General features: G+C 38.5%; 1 protein-coding gene across 1 annotated transcript in view; it reads left to right on the plus strand.

The window, feature by feature from the left end:
* Positions 1–19,097, plus strand: part of plpp4 (phospholipid phosphatase 4) — a 70,104-nt gene extending 51,007 nt beyond the window's left edge. Inside the window, exons 6-7 of the mRNA XM_059359467.1 lie at positions 13,301–13,471; positions 15,067–19,097. Of these exons, the coding sequence (XP_059215450.1) occupies positions 13,301–13,471; positions 15,067–15,275 (380 nt within the window). The 3' untranslated portion in view covers positions 15,276–19,097. The remainder of the gene's footprint in view (positions 1–13,300; positions 13,472–15,066) is intronic.
* Positions 19,098–25,428: the final 6,331 nt, after the last annotated feature.

A 25,428-nucleotide genomic window follows, 5' to 3' on the forward strand; every position in this document is an offset into this window, starting at 1 on the left:
CAGACCAATGTGGGACACTGGACATCTTTTCCACCATATTGCTTTCCAAGCTGTTTTCATTTCTGCAGGGTGTTAAATAATTCACATGTTTTTCTGTTGTCCAGCAGATGAATGTTAAGTGGTGTGCATGAAGCATTTGCTGTGCGCCACACAGATGTTGCATAGCTGCTCAGCATTATATGGTGCACCGGGCATGTAAGGACCACACTTAAGAAGATACATCATTGACAAAACATGCTGTTGACTGCTTTGAAGTGTCTTTTCTCTCTTGCTCTAGTGATTAAGAAAAGTCCACCAACAGTTAAATTACACTGCAGTTAGACTGAACCTCATGCTATCTGTTATGCAAAATGAGAAATACGTCTTTATATCCTCCAGTGAGCTGTGCCCAGCGTGCTTGATATTTATATTGTTTGCTTTTGTTCAAAAACCTCATTACATTTCCACTCTAGACGCACACAAGGTAATTATGCAGAATCCCTGAAAAAAAAGCGTAAATACACACATGGATGCAACCAACTGAAGCATTTAATTGTCACAAGTTGGAAATAAGTGAAAATCCTTCCACTATGAACATTTTTAACTCATTTTCTGAAAGGGACAGTTCACCAACAAATCAAAAATACATATTTTCTTTTACCTGTAGTGCTGTTTGTAACTCTAGATCATGGGTCATTAACCTTAATTAACAAAAGAGCCATTTCTGGCCAGAAAAAGAGAAAAAATGTCAGAATCTAGCCACAAACCCTATTTTGAGCCTTACATTGGAGATAAAAGTCTAAATCAGCCAACCAGCATTACTAATGGGTTACAATGAGCATTATTTATATGATTTTGTCAGAATGCAGCGTGGACCCAAGTGCAAATTAGGTTGTTTTTTTTTGACACAGCGACAAGGGGTAGGACTCGATAAGTTTTTTTACTTCTTCCTACTCCCTTTCGAGCTTGCAGAAAGTATCTGTTTTCTCAATTTTTTTTGCTTTTTTGTTTTGTTTTTTATTTATTCATCTATTAATATTTAAACTTGTTTTTTTTTATTTGCTTGCATGTTCGAAATAAAGACAATCAATCAAAAAACAGGGATCCACTGCAGATGGCCTGAAGAGCTACATTTGGTTCCAGAGCCGCAGTTTGCCCACCCCTGCACTAGATTGTTTTAGTGTGTGTTGCAAGTGTTGGAATTATCAGCCATAAAGTTGTCTGCCTTTTTGTGAATATAATTAACTAATGGCACTCGGCCCATGTTGCTAAAAGCGCCAAAAATACATTTAAAAAACTCAACAGCAAAATTTCTTTCCAGAAATCATGACCCGCTTACTCAAGATAACCCACAGACCTTGCTGTGAGCAATTTCATGAAGGAAATATACTAGAAAGAAAATAGTTCCTGCATGAAACAGCTCACAACAAGGTCTGTGGATTATCTCTCGGGGCGGGATTTGTGGAAATAGACATGGCCGTTGAGTTTTACTAATGTACTTTTTGGCGCTTTGACAAGCTGAGTGTCATTTAGTGCCATTATATTCAAGAGAAGGCAGACATCTGATATCTCCAACACTCAGCAACACACACCTCAACAATCTGGACTGTTAATAGGTGTAGATGTCAAAAAAAATATGTATTTTTGATTTGGGGTGAACTGTCCCTTTAATCTAAGATTCAAATAAAATTAAATTACTGTTACATGTTCAGGCAGAAGTACTCCTGAGAGGTGGAGGGTAAGGAACCCTTGTGAATGTGTTTAATTGGCTTCCTGCTGTGAGAGTGACTGCCATGAACTACTCTGTGCTTTAACAGGCTTCAAATCAAAAATGGGGAATGCTCTCTGTGTATTATAATAATGCAGAAAGATGGATAAGATTTTACTGCTGCTGTAATTTCATGGTCCACTCAGATTTCAAATTGATGCTCCAGCTTAATGTTAAAGTTGCGTACTTACAGCTTCCCAGACACCTGCTTTAAAAGAAGAAACGCTTTGAAGTGCTGTCTGTGTCCCATTAGAAATAGCAGAGAGGGACATTTCTGTGTAATTCACTGCAGCACTGTGTATGGATTACATCCATCTGCGCTGCAGCTCTAATAGCCTTATGTTGTTGCGCTGTGAGTGAGAAAGTGATTGAGAGAGCCGTGCGACGGGGACACAGGGAGCACCCGTATGCCAGCACGTCTAGAGAGCAGAAGAAATCCAATTTCCTGTCTGTGTCCCCTTTCACCAGGACAACGCTTGTAGGACCGTGCATACGTTACAGAGCTTTTACTCAGACGAATGTGGCGATGGACAGGGAATAGGACAGACATACACTGTAAAAAAAATCTGTTTAATTTACAGTAAAATACCGGCAGCTGTGGTTGCCAGAATTTCACCGTAAAAAATACAGGGAGTTTTCTACTGTAAATTTAAATGTAAAAATGAGCAAAAATGTAATTTAGACTGAGTAGTGCCATTATTTTTAGGGTGATTGTGTCCTTGTGACATTATGGTATTTCTCCATTAATTTTACATGAAAAAACAGTGTTTTCTATAGTCTAAAGTTTTGCATTATTCCTTGATTTACGGTAATTACAAGCATCTACTATGGTGATATTACATTTTTAATTTTACGGCCTCTTTCTGATGCAATTTGACAGTGTTTTACTGTAATTTTTACAAACAATTTTTACAGTGTACATAGAGAATGTAGCCTTTTTTAAAAGTTGCATCTGGACGTAATGTGACACCACTTCTGGCTGCTATGAAGCCTGAAATACAGACTATAGGTAAAAGAAACATCCACACCCTCCCTCCTCTCCCAAAAGGATTCAAAATAATCTGTATGGTAAAAATAAAACCCAAACTAATCCATCAGAATGAGCCGGGGCGAAAATATAAATATGCATTAGGCGCCAGTGTTTGATGACAGCTATTTTCTAAAGCACACAAACTATTATTGCATTTCAAAGTTATTAAAGCCGCTCAGGTTTTTTTTTATTTGATTTATTTTCTTCACCTCATTGTAAGGTAACGGAGTAACAGAAATCGGAGGAGACAGGTCCCAGAAGGAGAAAAACAAACGGATAAATACAAAGTCTGAACCCAATGCATCAATATACACAGCTGTAAAGCAAGTAGCCCCTAAGGCATTCACTATTTTCTCCTTCTTATTCGTATTCATCTCACCAGCTCCCCTTATGCGCATTAAGCCATTAGATATGATCAATTAACACGCACTTAAAAAAAAATAATGAATCCTGTGATACTAACGTAATCAAATCTTTAATCTTCATATTGCATCTCACTCTCGCACACAACTATCTATATATTGAATTAACCGCAGCTTTTACTGTCCATCAAATTAGTTCAGTATCGAGAGAGAAATTCACTTCTGCAAAGTTTGCTCTCATATGTTTACTAGAACTCACTCAGGAACACTTCAATTCATCTGAAGTGTCCGAAGAGTGTGAGGAACAGCTTGTGTAGGAGTATGGCAGCAATTACCCGGCTGTAATAATGAGTTCCTGTTGAGTTTTTGTATGCTAATGGTTGAAATGGATTCGGAGTTAAAGTGGTTGGTTAATATGCATCGCTTCTGACAGGAGGCAGAGGGGCGTCCCATGGGTTCCTGGAGGGGTCAAAGGTCAGAAGAGATGAGAGGGAAGGGAGATGGGAAACAGAACTGTCTGTGCCTGGTGAGACAGTTTGTGTGTGTGTGGTCTGGTAGTTGAATGATAGATATTTAAACGGATATAAAGGGGCGAATGATAAAGAGAGTGATTTTAACACAATTATTAGACTTTACAGAGGCTTTGACCAGAGCATGGCTCCACTTTTTGAATCCATAACCTTCCATGTACTAAAAAAAAAGCACTTATCTATTTTAAAATGTGTCCTTTGTGTTGTCAAAAATCATCAGAGGTTCAGTAGAACACTTCCTATTCTACTGTGGCTTTCTTATTTTCACATACAGCTTGCTGCACTTCTCCTACCGACCCTTCCTTCATGCTTCTCTCCTTCACTGCATACAGAACTTTTTGTATTAAGCCTGCCTGATTGTGGCCCAGCTAACCTCCTGCACATTTCACCCCTGATACCCTCACCATACACACATACTAAATTAAATCGTACTGTGGCAAGAAATATACTTTACAAGTGCAATGTGTAATGCATGGCCACATGCTCCAAAATAGCAAACTCTGTATAGGAAACTCTCATTATTTGCAGTCTTGCCTCGTAACAGTAATGCCAAGTGCTACAACATGGGAAACCAGTGGCGGTTATAGACCAATTTTACTGTGGGGGCCAAGGAGGGGCCAGTGTTAATCAGAGGGGCACATTAGCACATTAAAAAATGGCAAAGATGATATTTAAGCATTCAAAATCTTTATTTTAGCTTATTTAAACACCAATTTTTATGTATATTCGGAAGATACAAATACATTGATTTAAATAATGAGACTCAATGTACACATTCTGGGTTCCTCTTGTGTACAATGAGATCTTGTTTGAACAAAAAAGGTTAGAATTGTTCCATTCTTCATCATTATAAATAATTAATCATTTTATTATAAATTTGACACAGAGGCCACAGCAGGGGCCAAAGGCTTCTTCACAGGGGCAGTGGCCCCTGTAGGCCCCTGTGTAGAACCGCCACTGTGGGAAACCGATCTACATGTTTTCAGTCTGTCTATTTCTGGGTCCATACAATCTAAAGTTACAGTTACGATCAGTTATAAAAAAAATGAGAATGGTCTCCCCTCAAAAATGACCATATGGGTCGTTTGTACAGGCAGCAAAATACAGCGCATATATACGCTTCAGACTGTCCACCGCCGCTCTAGTGGGCGTAGTAACGGTCAACAGCGAGTTCAAATGGCAGAATACACACTTAGGGAGCGTGGGAGTGGTGGTGGATGGGTCGGACAAACGTCAGACTTTCACCCGGGACAACAGGGTAAACTATGTGATTTAAACATCACGGACCTTCCACAAGAGCAGTTTCTTCCTAAAATGTTGAGGTTTTCTAAGTCTATGGAGAAAATACAGAAAGTCAGTGCGATGAATCAAAGCCTTTACTTTGTGCAGCACAGAGAGAAGTCACTCAGTGTTCTCTCTCGAACAACAGAACTATTACACTGACCGAAAGGCCGGAGATATTTACAAGGTCAAGCGACTTAATGTAATTAACATACAGGGATCAGTGACAAAAGCCTCAAAGGAACAACAGACAGTGTATTGAAAACAGAGCCAAACAGTGAAATGCTATCATGAAAATTCACATTATTAACCCCTGTGGTTATGTTGTCTGATCATGGGTCTCTGAGAATAGGATTTAATTCCTATGCTGTAAATGCTTAATGCTTTAAATTATGAAGAATCTAATATCATTTTCCACAGCATCAGGTTTTTATGTTGCTATGTCACCTCCTACCTACTTCATAGTTTTATTTACTGTTTAAACTGTCTTTTATAACTCCTTACAAGGACATTTTTTAGTCTAAATCTAGATCCCTGGTTTTGTAGCCGACCTATTCTGTTGTTTAGCTTGAAGATCTTGTTGAAAAAACTAGAATTACCACTTGGTGGTTGTTCGCCTCCACCAACCAGCTAAGTCACAGTTTACATCCATGCTTGTCCAGACTTATTTCAAGTAGTCAGACATTAGACTACGCTGCAAATATGGATGTTCCTGCAAAACTAATACAAATTTTAAAAACTTGATTCTTTAGACAATTTTTAAACCCTGCAGCACAGAGGATTGGTACAATCACCACAGTTTCAAGGTGGGAAGCATTTTAGGATTAGTGTCTCCAATTCAATGTCCGACCAGATGTGGAACATGGTCAAAATCTCTCCCTCTGTCCCTGAGTTAAGGTGTTGAATAATGGTTAGAACAATGTTTTGCACACCTCTGTGATGTCACAGTAAAGTTGACCTTTGACTTTTTAGATAGAGCTGCCTGACTTTCTGATTGTAATGTCATGTTTGTAAAGATTTTTATATGAACCAAAGTATCGGACAAAATTTTTGGCCTGATAATAACAGTATAGATGGATATTCCAAGGCTCACCAAAATTATCATAAAGGAAATGCAAATATCTGTTACATATGTTGTGAAAATCCAACGGTTGAGATATTTTACTCAAAAACTGAATTCTGGTGCAGATGTTAGTTCGTTATAATATTTCCAAGTATGTAAGACTGCTGTCTATTTCAATTTATCATGCTGCTGTACCTCCACCTTTAGCCACCGCTGCATCTCCCAGAAGAAATGTCAAAATATTTATTGAATACCTGCATGTTCCCAACAATCATTGTTTTCTCAGAATACAAATACAGACTCCAAGGTAGTGCATCTAGCTCCCTCGAAGCTTGTTACGCTGTGACATTTACGATACTCAGTATGATGGATGGAATTTATACACAGTGTGACGGCACGGTCACATAGGCTTGTTACTTTTTCATACTTGTTTGTTATGCCTACATAATATACCTAAGTACATAAAATTACTCTGTTGATATTTATCACGTATTGTTCTGAAAGTGGTGTGTCTCATCTCTGTTGGGTTTACACTGTAAAAAGTATTTATAGAAATTACAGTAAAACACTGTCAAATTGCATGAGAAATAGGGCGTAAAAATAAAAAGTTGCATATCACTGTAATGACACTTTTAATGACCGTAAATCAAAGAATAGTAAAAAGCTTTTGAAAACACACTTTTACTGTAAAAATGTTCATGTAAAATAAATGAAGAAATACCATTATGTCACCAGGACACAATTACCCTAAAAATAAAGGGAATACTCTAAATTACAGTTTTTGCTGATATTTACATTTACATTTACAGTAGAAAACCCACTCACTGTAATTTTTACAGTGAAGTTCTGGCAACCACAGCTGCAGGTATTTTACCGTAAATTAAACAGATACTTTTTTTACAGTGTACAGTAATCTCCTTTATGTGCTCCTAAAAAAATGCATTCTTCACTTGCATCCTCTGAACAAACCGCATGCTTGTTTGAACATGAAAAAAGCAATTGCACTTCACTCATCACTCTCATTAGGTATTTTTTGTTTTGTCTCGGAGGAATTACTTGTCAAGGCTTTTCAGATGCACAAAGCAGATTCATCACCGAGAAGTTTTTTCCTTTGCTGGCCTCCTCTCTTTCCTCTGGCCTTTCAGACTCTCCTCCAGGGAAGCATCCATCAGTGCATGTTGTGTACACGTAGTATTCACTGTGTCCCCCTACTGCTGCACATCTACCGGCTTAGTTAATTATGCTAATTTTACATTAACCACAAAAATGTGTTTATGTGTGTGGATGTGTGTGAAGGACACACACTTGCTCATGTATTATGCATATCCCCGAAGCATTTCTATTAGTGTAATCCTCAAGATGTTGACTCACTGTGTCTGCAAATATATTGTTTGTGTGCAGTATGGAAATAAAGCTACATTGAACCATTGTTCCTTATCATGCCTTTAATAATTAAAATGCAATTTAGCTTAGTTTTATTTGCATATCTCTTCATATCTGTTATACAATTCTAGTCAACAGGCGAACAAAAGAGCAGCAAGAATATTGGATACAGTTTCTTTTTACAGCTTCATCATTTTTTTCAGTTTTTGGTTACTACCTAAAGGGCCATAAACACAAAAAATACACAGAGGCTTAAATGGACCACTATCATAACTTTAGGGTATAAAACCAACAGTGTCTTATACTTGGTTGCACATAAAGTTGGAATAAAATATTTGTTTACCTCTTTCCATGAAATGATTGGAACAATGTGATTTATTCTTGACAGATAGTGTATATGTGTATATCTTATCAAAACTTTATTAATCAATCTCTGCCAAACATATCACAATGAAAATGAAACCACAATTAACAGAGGATTGTGTCTGAAAACAAAATGATTCCAACTTCATGGCCTAGTTTTTTAACTGAAGCAGCAGGTACAAAACTGTCATTGTGGGTGAGTAAATTTGTTCATTTGTTTGGTGACCGGGTGTTACCTTGCTTACTTTTTCAAACATTCCCTAGAAAATAATGAAATATGACTTTTTTTTTTTTGCTCTGCATGGTAAAATTACACTTGGATCAGCTCTACAGAAGCTGTCAGACGAGAGACTAGGTGTTTTGGAAATGTGTGATTTTTCTCATATAAAGCTGCTGTGAGTTTTTCCACAGTTAAACTACAGTCAGCGGCCTGAATCATTGGTTCATGGATAATTTAGTTCTGTCTATCCAAATGAGTAATGTAATCGTATTAGCTATGGTTAGAGCTATTAAAATGAATGGTGTGAGCTGCTGTGTGATTGGAAATGTAGAGAGGTCGCCAAGAAGTGAGATGTATAGGCTCTGAGGGATGCTGAGGATCTCATATATCGTTCATGACCTCTGAATAGCAGGACTGCAGTGACGAACTCAGCCAGAAAGCATGAAAGTAATGTGTTGTTGTCTGTATAAATGTGGCATACTTTGTGGGTGGTGATAGTGACTATGTGCAGAATTTTATATTCCACAGGGTGTCAATTAATTTTTAGCTTATTTCATATTTTCCCTGCTCACCATATGGATTGATTTGACTGGTGGAATGTATTAACTTGGTTTATCTGGCCCGGAGTGGATTTTGTTTCCAAAAGGCTATGAACCACTGGTTCACTTTAAAGCTTAAGCTTTTAAATGAGACCCACTGGCCAAATTTAATCTTGCCACCGAAACCACCATATGGTTTCCCATGAGTGAGTTTGTATAAGCCACCCGAGAGGCCCATACAATCAGCAATACGAGATACATTTGATTAAAGCCAGCTGGACCTGTCCAAGGATATATTGACTGTACTGGCCTCATTCAGAGACATTGGCACATCTTTAGCGGTGTGACTCTATGGATGCCCACCACTTTGAATCCAGAATATACAGGTGCATCTCAATAAATTAGGATATCATAGAAAAGTTTATTTATGTCAGTAATTAAATTCAAAAAGTGGAAATAACACATTATATAGATCCATTACACACAGAATGAAACATTTCATGCCTTCATTTATTTAATCTCTTCTAATTATAAAAAAAATAAATAATAATATGACAAAAGACTAATTTAAAAAAACGTTTGTTTAATATGGAATTGGCCTCTGAAAAGTTTGTCCATCTATATGAAAAATTATTCAAGCCCTTCTTAGATGTGACACATTAATGTATTGTTTTCTAATGAAAATATAGCAATTAAAATCAAATCAAAAGTAGTTTAAGAAGTGTAACCTAAAATGTATTAATTTACTCCCCTGTCCTTCCCTTCAACCCAAAAAGAATGAGTTTCAGTTTTCCAATTCTATGTTTTTAGGTTGAACGAACACAATTTCTTTATTTTAGCTCTCCTTGACATAAATGAGTTGAGATAACTCAATTTAAATACAATACATACATGTTTTTAATTTGAGTTCGATCAAATGTAAAAAATTGAGCTACATTAACTCAAATATATTATATTGCATCGATGCACTTGTTTTGAGTTTGGGCTACATAGATTTGTTGGATGGAAATTCTGCCCACAATTTAATTGAGTTCATCCAATGAGTTATTTTTTTGAGTGTGCACTCAATACTTGTTTGGGGCTATTTGACTTGAACTACTGGAAATTGACTTTTCTATGATATTCTAATGTATTGAGATGCACTTGTAAATGTTTTGACAACTATTGGATAGATTATCATGGATTTGTGTACAGACATCTTCAGGCTCTTCCTAACTCGTCTAATCCAAAAAAGGGGCAAAGAGGTGGAGCGGAGGTTAGCTGAGGCAGGGTGAAGGCAGTGATGAGCCACCTAAGGGCAGCTGCCTGTCGCTCAAAGTGGACATGCCCTTAATTATGCATAACTTTATATAATTTAGATGGGTGAGTTATAAAAAATATCCACCCCCATGCAGTTGTCAAATTTAACGAGGTCCGATTCTAAAATGTGTCACGCCAACCAATCCAGGGCTAAAATTTGGCTTAATCCAGCCAATTGTCTGCTCTGCTTCACACTTGTTGGTGTTTTTGTTTTTTGGATTTTGGACCCTCTCATGACAGTGTTTCCAGTTCAGTTCCCCTGTTTCATTTCGGGTCCACCAGTCAGCTTGTTTGAGGTGCAGAGCTGGAAAGGGCTTTGTTGGAATTTGGGCACTGGGATTCCTCTGTGAGCCTTCAGAAGGGTGGTCCAACTGATGCATGAAAGAACCATGTGGCTGCAGATTTTTGTTCAAACCAAGCAGGAGCACACCTGATACAAGTCATTCTTTCACCTGAACAGCCTTCATCAACAAATCGACTGAGTGAAGGCAGTTCAGGTGGATGAATGATTTGAGTCTGTTGTGCTCCCGCTTGGTTGGACAAAAACCTGCAGCCACATGGCCCTTTCATGGAATTGAACACCTTGTACAACCTACTGTATAGCAACCAAACCTGGGAATGTATCCCCAAAGACACATTTACAGGGCCCACACAGTTCGCCACAGCTTACTTTTCAAGTCTATGCCCACTTGCTGCCTAAAATAGCCCACGTTTAATGCACATGAGCTTACATGGATATGTTGGCTGGGTAGCAAAGCTGAAAAAACATACAGTGCATCGAATATACCTTTGTGGAATCCAATCACATTAGAGTCAGTGGTGTGTCCAAAGTAGGAGTACATTTTTAAAGGGAAAATGCAATCAAGGGAACTGCATTTTTATCTATCCTTCCCGAGATGTGTGACACTATAAATGCATTCTTTATTAAAAACCCAATATCAGCCTATACTGGCAATCCAATATATTGGTCTAAATTGCCTAATGGAAAATGCTGAGATCTTAATGGAGCCAAATCCAGCTCCCAACAGCAGGAAAGACACTGACACAGCTGGACTTTCTGCCTCTGCCCTTGCACCAGCCTTTCTCTCTCTCTCTCAACAGGCCACATGCGTGTTCGGGCAGCTTTAGTATTCTTGGCAAGTTTGTGGGTTGAGTGAAAAATGGCCAGCTGATGGGTGCTGATGGGTGCTGTTTGGCCCGCTGCAGTGGTAAACTAATGACCCTGTCTCAGCACCACCTCTCGTGGCTCCATCACACAAGCTTAAATTCATACAATTAGACTGCTACTGTTTCTCCTACTCTAACCACCATCAATAAAAAATAAGACCTCCTTCAGCACAGCACGACCAGCAGCTCTGACTTTAGCTTTCATTGTGACCTCAGACTCTGGACAAAATTAATATTTTGCATCAGTTATGTATTAATGTATCAGCTCCCTGCTAAGCAGATGTGTGATGGTGTAATTTGGGTCTGACATGGTTTCCTGTCTTATCTCATTTCAGCAGTGTGTGCATAGAAACCAGTCTTTAAGAATCTAATTTTGTACTGGTATTGGCTCAGGGATGCACACTGGGGCCACATGCACACTCCGTGCACGTTTCTGAATAAGTGTCCTTCCTGTGTTTGGGTTGTGCTTAGTTTAACCGTGAGAATGTGGATGTCTGTTTGCTTTTGCCTGCTCTCAGGCACCTGTCGCACACAGTAAATAGTATGGAGGTATTTGCCTGACACAGTGATTCCCAACCAGGGCTAGCCTTGCACCCCTGGAGGTACTTCTGTAGCTGCCAAGGGTTATGAAAAAATATTGTAGAGTAGAGCACCTGAACACTACATGTTGCAGTAATGTATGTTATGTTTGATTGTGAACACTCAGGTAGCTTGTGTATGTTCCCTCGGCTCTATGTTCTCTCAATTTCACCTGTTTGTCATGCGTTTACACAGATGAACAAAATAGCTTAGGAAAATCATTATTATTATTATTATTATTATTAACAGAACTAAAATTGTCCAGTCCTTCTTTCCAAAATGGTTGCTATTCAAGCAAGCTTGATACCTGGATCTGTGGAAGAAAGGTTATGGTTGTTTGGTACTTCCAGTTTTACCAGCACCAAACAACAGGTGAAGATTAAGGAAGGAAAATTTCATAAAAATGAGGAAACACGGGGATTAGCAAGCAAGTTTAGAAGTTTAAACAGGTAGCTAATTGTAATGAATAATTATAAGTATGAATAAAACTATGACTTAACCGTTGAAATGATAGCTAGCTTAAAGTAATGGATAAACTGTGAAATAGTTAATAAATAAATAATGTATAATTGTTTGAGTTCGCTAAAAGAAGCTTACTGACTAAACAGTTCAAATATTTGCATAAAGTAATGGATAAACACTTAGAACAGTTAGTTTGAAGTATTGGATAGCCTAAATACTTTTAATAGCTAGCAAAAAACGAATGTAAGCTAAACGGTTAAAGTAGTAAGCTAAAAATAAATGGTTGAAAGAGCTAAAAATATTGGAGAAATTATTGAAATAGCTAAAAGTAATGGATAAATGGTTGAAGTAGCTTATTATTGGATACAGGGTTGAAATAGTTAGCTTCAGGTAATAGATAAACGGTAGCCTAGTTAGCTAACGGTGTTGGATGAATTAACTCAACTCAACTCAAATCAACTCAACTTTATTTGTAAAGCACTTAAAAACAACCACAGCTGCAACAAAGTGCTGTACATAAACAAACAGAACAAGAGACAATAAAATAAATAAAACAGGAAATAAACACTAAAATAAATAGATTCATTGCTTTTTAAAAGACAATAAAAAAAAAAACAATAAATAAAAGCAAACCATAAAACACTAAAAACAAGAGCAGAGTATCATGCGTGGTTAAAAGCCAAGGAATAAAAATAGGTTTTAAGATTACTTTTAAAAATGGACAGTGAGGAGGCTTGTCTGATGTGCAAAGGTAGAATTAGTTAAAGAAACATTTCTTAAAAGTTTGTGAAATAGTTAAATAAAGCTAATGGATAAATTGTTGTACACTCTAAGTAGTACTAATACTAGTAATAGTAGTAGGATTGCTGACCAAGCCAACCTAAATATTTACAGTTCAAGCATGGAAAAATGAACAATATCCACTTTTATATAATACATAGTGTTGTGCTTTTAAAATATACATTGAGAATCTATAAAGGGAAAGGCCTATGTGAGTTCTCTGTGAGCTTACCAACGTGAGGGTGGCAGTGACCAACCTTCTTCAATACCAGCTTCTGTCTAAAATGCTTTGTCATTACAGTGTACAGTAGCTGTCCATAGCCATAACTAATGCACACTTGTCCATCATGCTTGCATTTTACATGAAAGTCCCTTGACACACGGTCATATTTTATGTGTTTGCTTTTATACAAAAAGAGAGTTTAGAATTTTAATGCTGTATGTTTGACTCCCTTCTCCTCTTTTTCCATGCCTGCCTACTTCTCTCCCTGCTAGTTGCATTCTCCGGTCTCGGCTTCACATCCTTCTATCTGGCAGGGAAGTTGCAGTGTTTCACGGATCAGGGTCGAGGGCGTAGCTGGCGTCTCTGTGCCATGGTGCTGCCTCTCTACAGCGCTATGATGATTGCATTGTCCCGGACCTGTGACTACAAACACCACTGGCAAGGTCCGCCTAACAGCTCACACACATGACACATGACACATGAATATGTTTGTCCATTGTCCATGCACATTTTAAAACTTACATAGTGTTGAATCTGCTTGTGTCAGCCCAAGAAGGATTGCTGTGCAAAAGTCTGTTCCAATTACACCTGGCTCAAGGATTTTGTGATTATTATACAGATAATGTTCAAGGCTAGGCAAGGGGGAGGCTCATTTTAAACAGCTGTACTGCTGTAATCACATTTTTTACTCTATCAGCGTGGCTCAAAAATCAAGGGAAGGCTAAAAACTGTAAAGTTAATCAGGCTCTGCAGCTTGCTTATTTGCCCAACAGACTGAAAATTCTGTCTTATAAGGCTGTTTTCTGTCTGCTATTGCATAATGACGGGTTATGATTTCCTGAAAAGCGCCTCAGATGACAGTGAGGCAGCCTGGGAAGAAAATCATAATTACAAGCTTCAGTTTGCATATCTGGTCTAAAGAACTGGAAGGAGACTTTGGGGGACGCAGGGAAAGGATACGTGGGTGGGGTGTGGGAGAGAATATGTGGTAATATGATGACAGCACTGTCATATGGTGTTAATTAGTTTTAGAGAGCCATATGTTCCTGGGGAGCAGGGCAGCTACAAAACAGACAACTCTTTTAACAACCAGGATTTATTTACATCAAAATTTCAACACATTGCAGTTACAGACAACTTGAACCACTTTACTGACTCCTAGCAATTCTTAGTTCTTTTCCTTCCCTCTCCACGACAGACTGTAAGTAAGCAGCAATGGTGCACCCCATTAAACTCGGGGGCCACAATCTGCACACAGTGTAAACACAAGCTGGGAGCCCCCATTAGCCTGGCTGCTGAGCCATGTTTGATGGATTCTAATGCTCTCACCATCCCTTTGCACTTTAGAGGTGCTTTCTCCCCTCCAGGGGGAAAGGCTGGGCTTCCAATCACTGTCTCAATGAGGCCACCAAACTAATATATTGCATCAAGTCACGGTCTATTAAATTCAGTTGACAGGAGTCGATGAAACATTCACAGAGCAAGCTCATGAATTGTATAGTTTATGAATGGTGGAAATCGATGTTGTGATATATTTTGTTTCACCCAGAAAGAGAAAATAAAGGCAGTGTGGTGAGCCTTATGGAGGAAAATTATTTTGTTATTATGGAATCCTCGACATCAGCTGTTCCAGCCACCAGCTGCCCATGTCATTTTGATCCATACGCAGCAATATAGGCTTAATATTCACCATGGCAGTGTGATATTATATGATGTATTATAGCTTAAAGGGGGGCAGGTATAATACAAAAAGTGTTCAGTGTAGATGACGAAATGACAGAGACAGCCTGTCCAGAGGCAAGTGAGCCCAGCACTCAGTAGAACAGATTCATCGCTGCACCTTTCAGTTTACTTTCATCACGCTCTAAACTAGCCAGGCATGATGAATGCTCGCTGGACCACTATAGCACATACAGTACAGTAAAGTCGAATTGATTGTGCTGAGTCTAAGAGCAGGTGTTAGTTTTCTTCCTACACATAGGCTAAATTTAACCATGAATGCATACCTTGAAATGTATGTGTTTTTGTGATTTTACAGACGCCTTTGTTGGAGGAGTGATCGGATTGCTGTTCGCATACGTCTGCTATCGCCAGCACTACCCACCCTTTCTGCACATGGACTGCCACCTGCCTTATGCCAGTCTGACTGCTGCCACCCACGCACCATCGCACGCCCAGGATGACCCGCAACCCACGGACAATGCCACCACCCTTCCCCTGGAGGGCTTGACTGAAGGGCCAGTATGACTAGTGGCCACCACCGAGACTACCCACAACACCCTCACTAAGCAACCTAGCCCACCTCCCCATTCCTAGTGACTGACTGGCTCTTGTATACATTCCAGTGGACAAAAATGCACTTCACCCATCCCCATACCGTCGCACCCAGTCTCGGTGACACCTACATTCTTTTGTGTTTCTTTTTTTTTGTATATCTGGTTCTTGCTCAGCAGTCGTGAAATCTATATTTAGATGCCATGTGTGAGAGGAACCTACGAATATGGAACATCACCGCTGAGAGGGAAGAGAGGTTGAAAAACTAAGGAAACAAGTCTTACTAATGTGTGTGAAGAAATATGAAAATATTGCCAGATTTTGTTTGAATTTTTTTTCCTTAATGAGAATTGTGGTTGGCAGGTTGTATCAGGCTGGAGTGTATTAAATGTTTGGCTGTTAAAGGATTTGGGCAGCCAGTTGGGGAGACCCAGAGAAATCCCATGAAATGTCACAGCAATCAAACCATGAAATCAAACCAGTTTAACTACTAGAAAACCCTGTATGTCACACTTAAAAACAAATTAGAGGATTCAATAACAACTAGCACAAGAAATCCAATGACAGTCTGTGTTTTACCTTGACTTTTAGATGCATACTGCATTTTTTTTTAAACCCAAACACTGGGGCACTGCTTGTAGTTGTCTATTGCAAAATAATACAATATTGAACCACTACACTCTAAGTGAAAAGCACTGGTCCATGTCAAGGAGAGAATTCCCCAATTCTGATCCTCTACATTCACCTATTTTTATTTTTCCATTTTTCTCCATTCTCTCTGGGCTCGTATCGTTTTCCAGTGCAGTCCAGCATATTACCCCACTCCATTCCTCCTCCTCCTCCTCCTCTCCTTGTCACCACCCAACTTTATTTATCACAAGCCCTACATTTAACACATACTCCCAGAGGTTGCGCAGGGACATGAACCGAAATTGTAGCTCAATGAGTGCAATCTATAACAGGCAGGTGGGAATGACGTGGCGGAAGTGTGTCTGGACAGGCACAAACTCCAATCTGATCCTGCATTAATCCTCATTAAGGGAGGTCAGCCACTACCGCTTATGCGCACATTAGGACTATATGAGGTGTCCCACAGACCGCCCGAGCATTGCAAATAGCTTTCAGCCCACTGTAGCCCCATAAATAGACAATCTAGCATTCAGGAGATGGATTCAGAGGACAACAGGCCTGAACCCTGGGCAGCGATCGTGATGTATTATTCATCCATTAATGTTCCATTATTTATTAATATTTCCAGCCTTAATTTAGGGACAGCACATCGAAACAAACACCAAAGATTTGTAGCTTTTCTCCTGCTTGAGTTGTATGCCCCCAGTTATGCTTTATCACGCAAGATGACACAGCCAGATTTTTTTTTCCATCAACAAAGCAATTTGTAGCCTCTTACAAGTTTTGTTAGAAAAGACGAATCATTTTGTTGCCTTGGTTACTGTCTCTTTTTTGCTATTGCTGTGACATTAATGGGAAGTGCAATCTCCGCTTACCTCTAACCCAACCACGCTACAAAGGAAGGCAACAATTAAACTGTATATTTGCACTGAAAAGTGAAGGGTGAAAAACAGGAGATAGCAAACTGCATGATGTGAAACAAGCAGCAAGCCAAATGCTGATGGTGATTTTGTTATTTTATTATCTTGTCAGAATGTTAGTGAAGCCTATTTGTACTTTTGTCTCATAGACTGTATAAAAGAAGTGGACGTAGCCACTATGGTGACCTACCATTTTGAACCCTCAAAATTGGCATTTTCTACCAAATGACTACTTAGATGAGAGGGTGAAGCTAATTTATTAGCTAACTCTAGCACTAGTGAGCTAGCTTGGCTAGTAAATGGTGCTTGTAATTCATTTAAACTGGGATATTAACTGAGCAGCTCCATTCTGATTGAGAGCTAGTGACTAATCAATTACAAGGTAGCCACACTCTTAAGCATACCCTGCTTTATTGTGTTTTACTCTAAATGGGACCATAATTTACAAAATGAGCATCGTGCTGTATTGTAAAAAGACTTGAAACCTGCTTTTGAGCCCTTTTTAGGAAAATATTTATTGAGATATTGAATAAAGTGAGAAGTAGGGTCATTTTCTAAGCGATGTCTACACAATTTACTTTTTTTTGCAACCAGTGAAGTCGCCCCCTGCTGGCATTAGAAAAATGCAGGTTTGTGGCACGTTTATGGCAGACCTGAAATGTCCATCTCTTTTATACAGTCTACGATTTGTCTCCACTGTCGAAAGATTTTATATGTACAGTATGTTGTAGAATGCAACAGTCGAACTTGTTTTTGCTTAAATAGACAAGGAAAGCTTCTCTGTTTATTTATTTATTTTCTTCAAATCATTCACTCAAATCAGCTACATTTAAGCCTCTTATCACTAATGCAACCCATTGGCAGCTTCTTAAAACTGTGTATGTATGTGTGTGTGCGTGCAGGCCTATCCCGCACAGATGCAATACAAAAAGAGACTTTACACAGAAAGAACCTTTCGCCAAAGAGGAAACAGGTGCTCGACTCTGCATATCAGACTCTGTGACGGGACTTGTGACTCTGAGAGTTGACTGGAGAGAAACTTGTAACCTCCTCACTGGTTCCACGTGGCTTTCAGCACAGGCCTGGTGATCTGTGACTGTGAGATTTTAACATCTTGAGGCAGATTTGGCGATGAAATGAAATGATTGTGACACAGATGCATTATGTTCTATAGACCTGCAATCACCTGACTTGGCAGCCTGATGTTTGTACTTTGTCATTTAGTATTATCCTATTAAATGGTGCAGTGTATATTGGAAAAAAAATGTTCAGAAGTCATGTCTGTAACAGTATTTTCGCTTTATCAGCAAAGATTTTAAGTTTTCCTTCAAATCATCCACAAACTTGTTTTAATTTGGTGCTATAGATACTTTTGTAGCATTAGGTGTCACTTTTTGTCACTTTTCAAATGGTGAATGTGTCATTTTGAAATGAAAGTTCAATACTTTTCTACAGAGACAGAAAAAGATTATAATGAAGTACATATTTCTTCTTTTTTTTTCCTTTTCTTTAAAATGAGATGCTCAAGGGCAACTAGTGCTTGTTATTGTGTGGATTTTTTCCCCAGCCATTTCAACTTCCCAAGGACTAAAGGGATAAAAGTAACTAAAAAATAAGAATAATTAAATCATCATCAATTATATTGAATAGATGTCTGAAGAAAAAAAGAGTGCAAGACTTAAGAATCTTTATTCATGGCATGCCAATTCCATTTGTGAGAAAAGACTGTTTTCTATGAATAAGCATGTCTGGCCTTGAGAACTCTTTGAGCTGTGTTTTGCTGTTTATATACTTTATGTACAATAAAGGCCTGCAGCTGTGTGAAATTTGTCCACGAAGAAAACAAAGGAGCCTAATGCAACTTGTCAAAGTGTGATCGTTGGAGCCTATGTTTGTTGCTGTGACGGGAACTCTGAGCCGCTTCACTTGAATTCAACACGAAACAAATCCAAGGTTTGAGGACATTTATATGAAAATGTCAACCCTGAAATCAGAAAATAGCCTATTACTATGTTATTTCCTATGATATGCAAATGAACAATCTGACATTTGAATGAGCTGTATCCCAAGTTCAGTTCAATGAATTTATGCTTCAACGGACCTGCTGTCAGATTGCACAGAGCTGCTGAGGCAGTTGAGTGTGTGTGTGTGAATGTAATTCTGTGCTAAGTGTGTGTTGTGCTTTTCTGCATCAGTTGTGTTGCACTTTGTTTAGAGAGTTTCCAATAAACGTGTGTATGCTTAACACCGCCTGTTCATTTTTATATTTCATTTGCCTGTTGTCAAGTGCTACTCCTAGAAACAACATTTCTAATGTGTTGGATTTTAGCCATGCTAGAGATATTGATATCGTTATTGGTCCTGACTGAAATATCTTTCCCCGGATACTTCTTATATGAAACTGTTTACAAAGTCTGTGGTGCTTGAAAAGAGACGTTAGAATGTTGCTTCCACATTTTTTTCCAAAAGCTATGGTTATCAGTCCCAGCTGTACTTTGTGCTAATTAGCAAATGTTAGCACAATAAAACACTGAACTAAGATAGTAACCATATTAACCACTTCACCCTACCTGCTAACCATCATGTTACGTACACATTGGAAGCATGTTATCATGTATATGTTGACCACTGTGCAGTCTCAAAGAGCCACTAGCACAACTGATTTCTCGTGCAGTTCACAACGTGAACGATAGCTAAAACAATAATGAGAAGGGAGGGGCTGCCAGCTGCCCCTCCCTTGTCCCAAAGCACACACAAGCGGCACAGTCCTCCCGCAGCAGTCCCTCCCAGCTGCAGTCACAGAGCCGGAGGAGATGTTGACCCCTTAGCGTCCAGTCTGGAAAATCACGCATGTGCGAAGTCGCCACTGGCTGGTTTATGGTCAGTGTCTCTTTTGGGTCACTTCTGCTGGTCCCGAGGTCGGATTAAGGAGGGTGTTTGGAATTGAGACAGAAGACAGTGCACTTGCAGTTCGAAACATATTAAGGGTGTTTTTTACTCACTTTGTCTTTCCCACAGCGTTATATTCCTCTCTCCTACAGCGTCGATTGCAAATACATGCATGTGGTAAATTTTTCAAATTAGGTGATGACGTCATTTTGCGACTTCTTGCATCTTTTAGGACAGCCAATAGCTACTTTCGTTACTGAGGAGTTGGCAACACTGACGGTGGCACCAAACGTGCGCTCCAGCTGTCTCAGAGCCATAAAATGGGCAGATAGCCTACCTGCTAGCGTTAGCTCGTTAGCTCCTCATCAATCATTAAAAACACTAACCACTGATACAAAAGTATCATAGTAGATAGTGTCTTTATCAATAGTTTGCTTTCAAACTGTATTGATAAAGACACTTTTTAAAAAAAAAATCTTAATTATGAGTCTTCGCACAATGTCATCTGCCACATGACGCATTGAACGTGACACCCTGTAAATTCGGATTTAATTTATTCGAGCAACTCGCTCTGAAAGTGATTGCAGCAACATTGTTAACCACTGTTGTTGTCTTTAAAGTTGTGGTATGGACCATCCACTTGAGTTTGAGCAATTTTTTAAAGATGAATAAACTTAGAGATATTATCATTGCTGTTGCTGTAGACGGTCCATGTTATGTGTCATAACATTCAAGAGTAATATGTGTTTTCTAGCAGTTACCATCAGTCACTAGTTGGCACAGATGAGATCTTGGTCCTTAGGCATTACTTTCAAAAACTGCAGATAATAAAGTTTGAGTAATGCAGGTATTTTGAAGAGCTGAAAATTGAATTGCCGAATGTTTTCATGCAGGCTTTTAACCCTCGTGGCCTTGTTACTCATGAAAATGATTCCTGCTGAAAAGCAAGACAAAGACACCACAAATCAATAGCGTTGTTACTCTCAGACATCTGGCCCTTTGGCTGATAGAAAACTGTGTGATGTCTGGCAACAGCCCGTTCAATCAGACCCAGGAGTGCTGCAGCATCCACTTCTGTACCAAGTGGAAAAAGTTTCCCCGCTGAGAGAGCATTGTAGAACCTTAACTATCCTGGTTTCACCTTACACTTCACACTCCGATCCATTTTTGTGATTTAATTTACAAGATGAAAGCATATAATCTCATTTTGACAGTTTTTAGACAAAAATGTCTTTCAATTTGCTCTGTGTTTTCAAATAACTGCCCCAAAATTTTTCACCTGACAAATATCACTTATACTGTGTTTGGAGTTGACAGTGAATTGTTTAAATGGCATAATATTTCTCAGGAGTCTGGGCTCCGGCAGGTGCTGTAGATATCGTAGTTTCAAGGCACATTGAGCACTCGCACAACAGTAAAACACCCACATAGCAGCAATTACACAGACAGCCATTGTTGCTCCTGAGCAAACCCTCACGATGAAACCTTACAAGATCCTACGTGTTTTGAGATTATGTGGTAAATTATGCAAAAAATACAGCTCTTGTTCAGCATTGCAGAAGACTAACATTTGATACAGCAGCAAAGGGGCGGCATGTCAGTTACACATTTGTTTGCCTTGGAAAATAGAAGCAATGGCTTCCTTTCAGTGTATGAGTTATTAGAGTGCTCAGTGTGTGTCATCCCTCAAAACAGCCATATTGTTTCCTTGTCAAGGGCAACTCCCCGCCTCTGGATGAGCAGTGCCATTATAGCAGTCAAATGAACCTGGATCTAATGCATCAACAGTCAGCTGGCATCTAATATCACTTAACATTGCAATACCCTTCAAGACGCTGCACATAATACTCCATCACACTCAGTCTTTTCAAAGGGGTATTTAAAAAGAGATTTCATGAACCTGTGGTGATATTAGTTCACAGCATGATGAAACAGGGATCGGTATCATGGTAATTAGACATTAGAAATTTTACCAGGGTACCTAGAGCTGGGCAATTTCTTGCACAGCAATGTTATTAATAGCCGAACATATTTGTAAGAGCTGCTGTTTTGTTGCAATGGCTGTGCTTTCATGTTTGTTTTGCTGGTAAATGTTTTAGGTATGCTGAGGTTGTTTTGTGTACTCCAGCAATTTAGTATCCTCACAGTGAATGTGATAATGAAAAATGGTAATGAGTGTCTGAAATCTCAATTTACTGCTTACTATAGAATAAACTTTTCCATGAGCACCACCTCCTCGGGTTATCAAGATGTTGATCTGGCCAGCGGCGAGCATTTGTGTTGGTAGTGAGTGAACACACACACACACACACACACACACAGAGTTTATTTTTTAAGACTTTTCTTGTTTGCAATATTCATAGCAATGATATCTGTTTTTTGGCTATGTAAGATTAATAACTGTAATATGATGATGGTAAAACAAAGTTAACTTTATTACCGTTAATACACTTGGGTAGTAATTCTGTTGAGAAAAGCTAAAGTCATCAACATTTCTAAGTAATGTTATGTCTTCACAGTACAGCCATGATTTCCAAAAGTTGGGAAGCTGTGTAAATAAGAACAGGATACATCAAATTCATAATTCAGAGTGTTAAAAATACTGTAAGTCACAAAAGATTAGCAAAATTGTTTGTTATTCATATTTTAAGCAACATCCATACATTTTTGGAACCTTGGTTGTATGTTACATTAAATAAAAACATTTCCAAAGTGAAAGTTGACCTTGTTGTTCCTTATTTTCTTGTCCTCACTTGTCCTGTCCAATTTTGAAATGTTGCATTAAAGAAAATGGGAATTAGGGACATTTCCATCAACTGGTTGGATTGAATAAATTAAGCTGCATAAATGTAATTTAATCAGAAGATGGCAGATTAATGTATTGCTGTAGGATACTCCATCAGTAAACAGTAAAATAAGAATAGACTGAGCAAGAGAAAAAAATATAATTAAAAAAAACAGGTTGTTAACTTTTGTCACCCATGAGAGAAATTTGTCTTCAGGAATTAGATCAAATTAGGCAACTTATGATTGTTCTTAGAAGTTGAAAGCAGGAACAGCAAATCTGCCAGTTAAATGTTGCTAAAGAAGAACTTATTGCAAAAATAATTTCCATCTCCTGTTAAGTTAACTATTTTTCGAGAAAAAAAACACGCCTAAAGCGAGTGTAAAAACTTTTTTGTGCATTTTCATTTTTATTTGGTGTTTCCATCAAGCTTTTCTCATGCGAATCTCAAAAATGTGCTTCGAAATTCGTTGATGGAAACATGACTAATTTCTTGTTGGCTTTTCGACTCTGTTACCTCATGGATGTAAATATATGATATATAAGTCAAAATAAGATGCCGTACAAATGACACATGGAGTCATTTTGGGTGAGGACAGTCTCAAATAACCATTTAGAAATATCCAATCTTCTCACTGATTGTCATGTTTTCTTGTGTGTTTCATATAAAGGCATCAGTATTGAACTGAAACTGTTGCATAACCAGTTAAAACTCTGTGTAGTTGCTTTAATGTGTAAAATTAGTGGAGTACACCTTTAGCATTCTGACAAAGTTTTCTGTAAAAAGTTTTGTTACAGTGCACAAACAATGACACACTTTGAACACAAAGTTGGCATTAAATCAAGTTTTTAACGAACAACCTCATTTGGAGTTAAGGAATTTGTTTCAGAAGGTTTCTTTCCGCAGTAAGTGATAATGTAGCCTTTGTTTCATTACAACACGAGCTTTAAATAATGAATACTTTTTTCTTCCCTACTCCTCTAATTTGGTATTGCTTTCTTGACGAAATGCGACATTTGTGAATAATGAATGGATCTGGATGCTGCTGAGGAATGTGGCAAATAAAGGAGTCATCAGATTGGCTCATAATTAATGGATCAACCAAGGAGTGTGAGCCTCATCTGTAAGAAGTCTCTTATGGGCTTATAACTGATAATGGAAAATCTTTCTGAGCTTGCCGGGACTGCCCAGAGGTAAAAAAGAAAAACGTTGTAAAGTGGATGTTATTCACTTATTTAGATCACTTAAGGCACATTAGCAACACTTTCTGAATTGTGGCTTTTGAGCAAATAAGTGATTTTGTCTTCTTGAGTCAATTACTTCATTCCAGTTCTTACCCTACAATTAAAAGTTTGATTCAGATCTTAAAACTTGCTGTAGATGCAGATTTCCATCCTGTGCAGGTGAGCAGGTTCATGTACTGAAAGCATTAAGGAACCAAAATGTATTGTATTCAATATCATTTAGGTTGAAGAAGCTCTTCCTGTATACTATTTGATATTATCATTATGTAAGGTAGCATGCACAATAGACCTCTAACTCAGCATGAATCTCAACCGAAGTAGAAACCAGCATTCATAATAGATCAATAGCAATGAAAAGACAGCTGTAGATGTACCTTTCATGCTCCTGTAAATTCCTCGGGGTACTGTGCTATATCGCAGAACTCACTGATTTCTGTCATGTCTGCCTCATTAATACACAAACCACAATTCTGTCAAAGTGCAACATTCAGTATAAACCCTCCAGGAAAGGTCTGGGGAATTGTCTGCAAAGTGAGTGGCAGGCGTGCTCTCTTCGTTTAAATGCTAAGTACTGATTGCACTCTGGTTTGGCTCACTCAGAGAAAGGAATTGATCCACATCATTCAGACATATGGCACATTCAAACAGCAGCAAAGGAAGAACATAGTTGAATGGAAGAAAGAAAGCTTTTTCAAAAGGGAACCTTGTCAATTAATTATGAGAATGGGAATGAGAAACTTTTCTGGTTTGCTGCTGCAGTCAACTTTAACTCACTTTCTGCAATGCTGAAAAGAAACTTTCTCATGCTCTTCAATATAGATAGATCCCTGAACATGTCCTGTATGGTTTAACTGGTCAATACATCATCTGAGATATTGACACTCAAATCTTGTTAATGTCAATCAAGATCATATCAATCCTTATGCCTAGAAGGTCAAAGTTGCTGTTCTTTTGCCTGATATTGAAAGCTGGTCAGTGAAATTACTGCCTATCCACCATCGACTGTGTCAAATATGGACGTCGTCTCCTTGACCCATAGGTTCCCAAATAGCTATTTTGAAGATCAGTTTGGTGGCGTTCGCCATCTTGACAGTGCCTGACTCCGCCTAACTCCCAGCTAATCCAAAAATGGGCAAAAAATAAGCAAAGTGGGTGGAGCTAAGTCAGGTCCAATGAAACCCTGTCGCTGAAACGTGACACCTGCGATGTACGGTAAGTCTTCTAAACCATCCGGCCAGAGAGGTCTTTGATCTTACACTCAAATACAACACACAGGACCGCTTGCGTATATTAACATGCTTCCTGGTAGCGCAAAATTAACACATCTGAATACCCAAATGTAACTGTTGCCATTGTAAACACACTTGTGGAACGGTCACAGTTTCATAAAGTTCAGGCAACAAAACTGCATCCCTAAGGTGTTTGTTTGACCAGTTCACCCTTATTATTACATTTATTATTATAATATTCATGAAATCATAAAATATGAAAATATAAATATAAAATGTTGATTAATGCATATGATGTTTAATTTAGTTATTAATAGTTGATTGATATTTGTTATGAAATATGGGTTATGTTATTTATTATTGTTGCTTATTGTTATTGGGTGATTGAGGTGAGTGAGCTGTGATGATCATATTATGCAAATAATTGA

The sequence above is a fragment of the Centropristis striata genome, chromosome 20 (assembly GCF_030273125.1).
Source record: "Centropristis striata isolate RG_2023a ecotype Rhode Island chromosome 20, C.striata_1.0, whole genome shotgun sequence".
Taxonomy (NCBI): Eukaryota; Metazoa; Chordata; class Actinopteri; order Perciformes; family Serranidae; genus Centropristis; species Centropristis striata.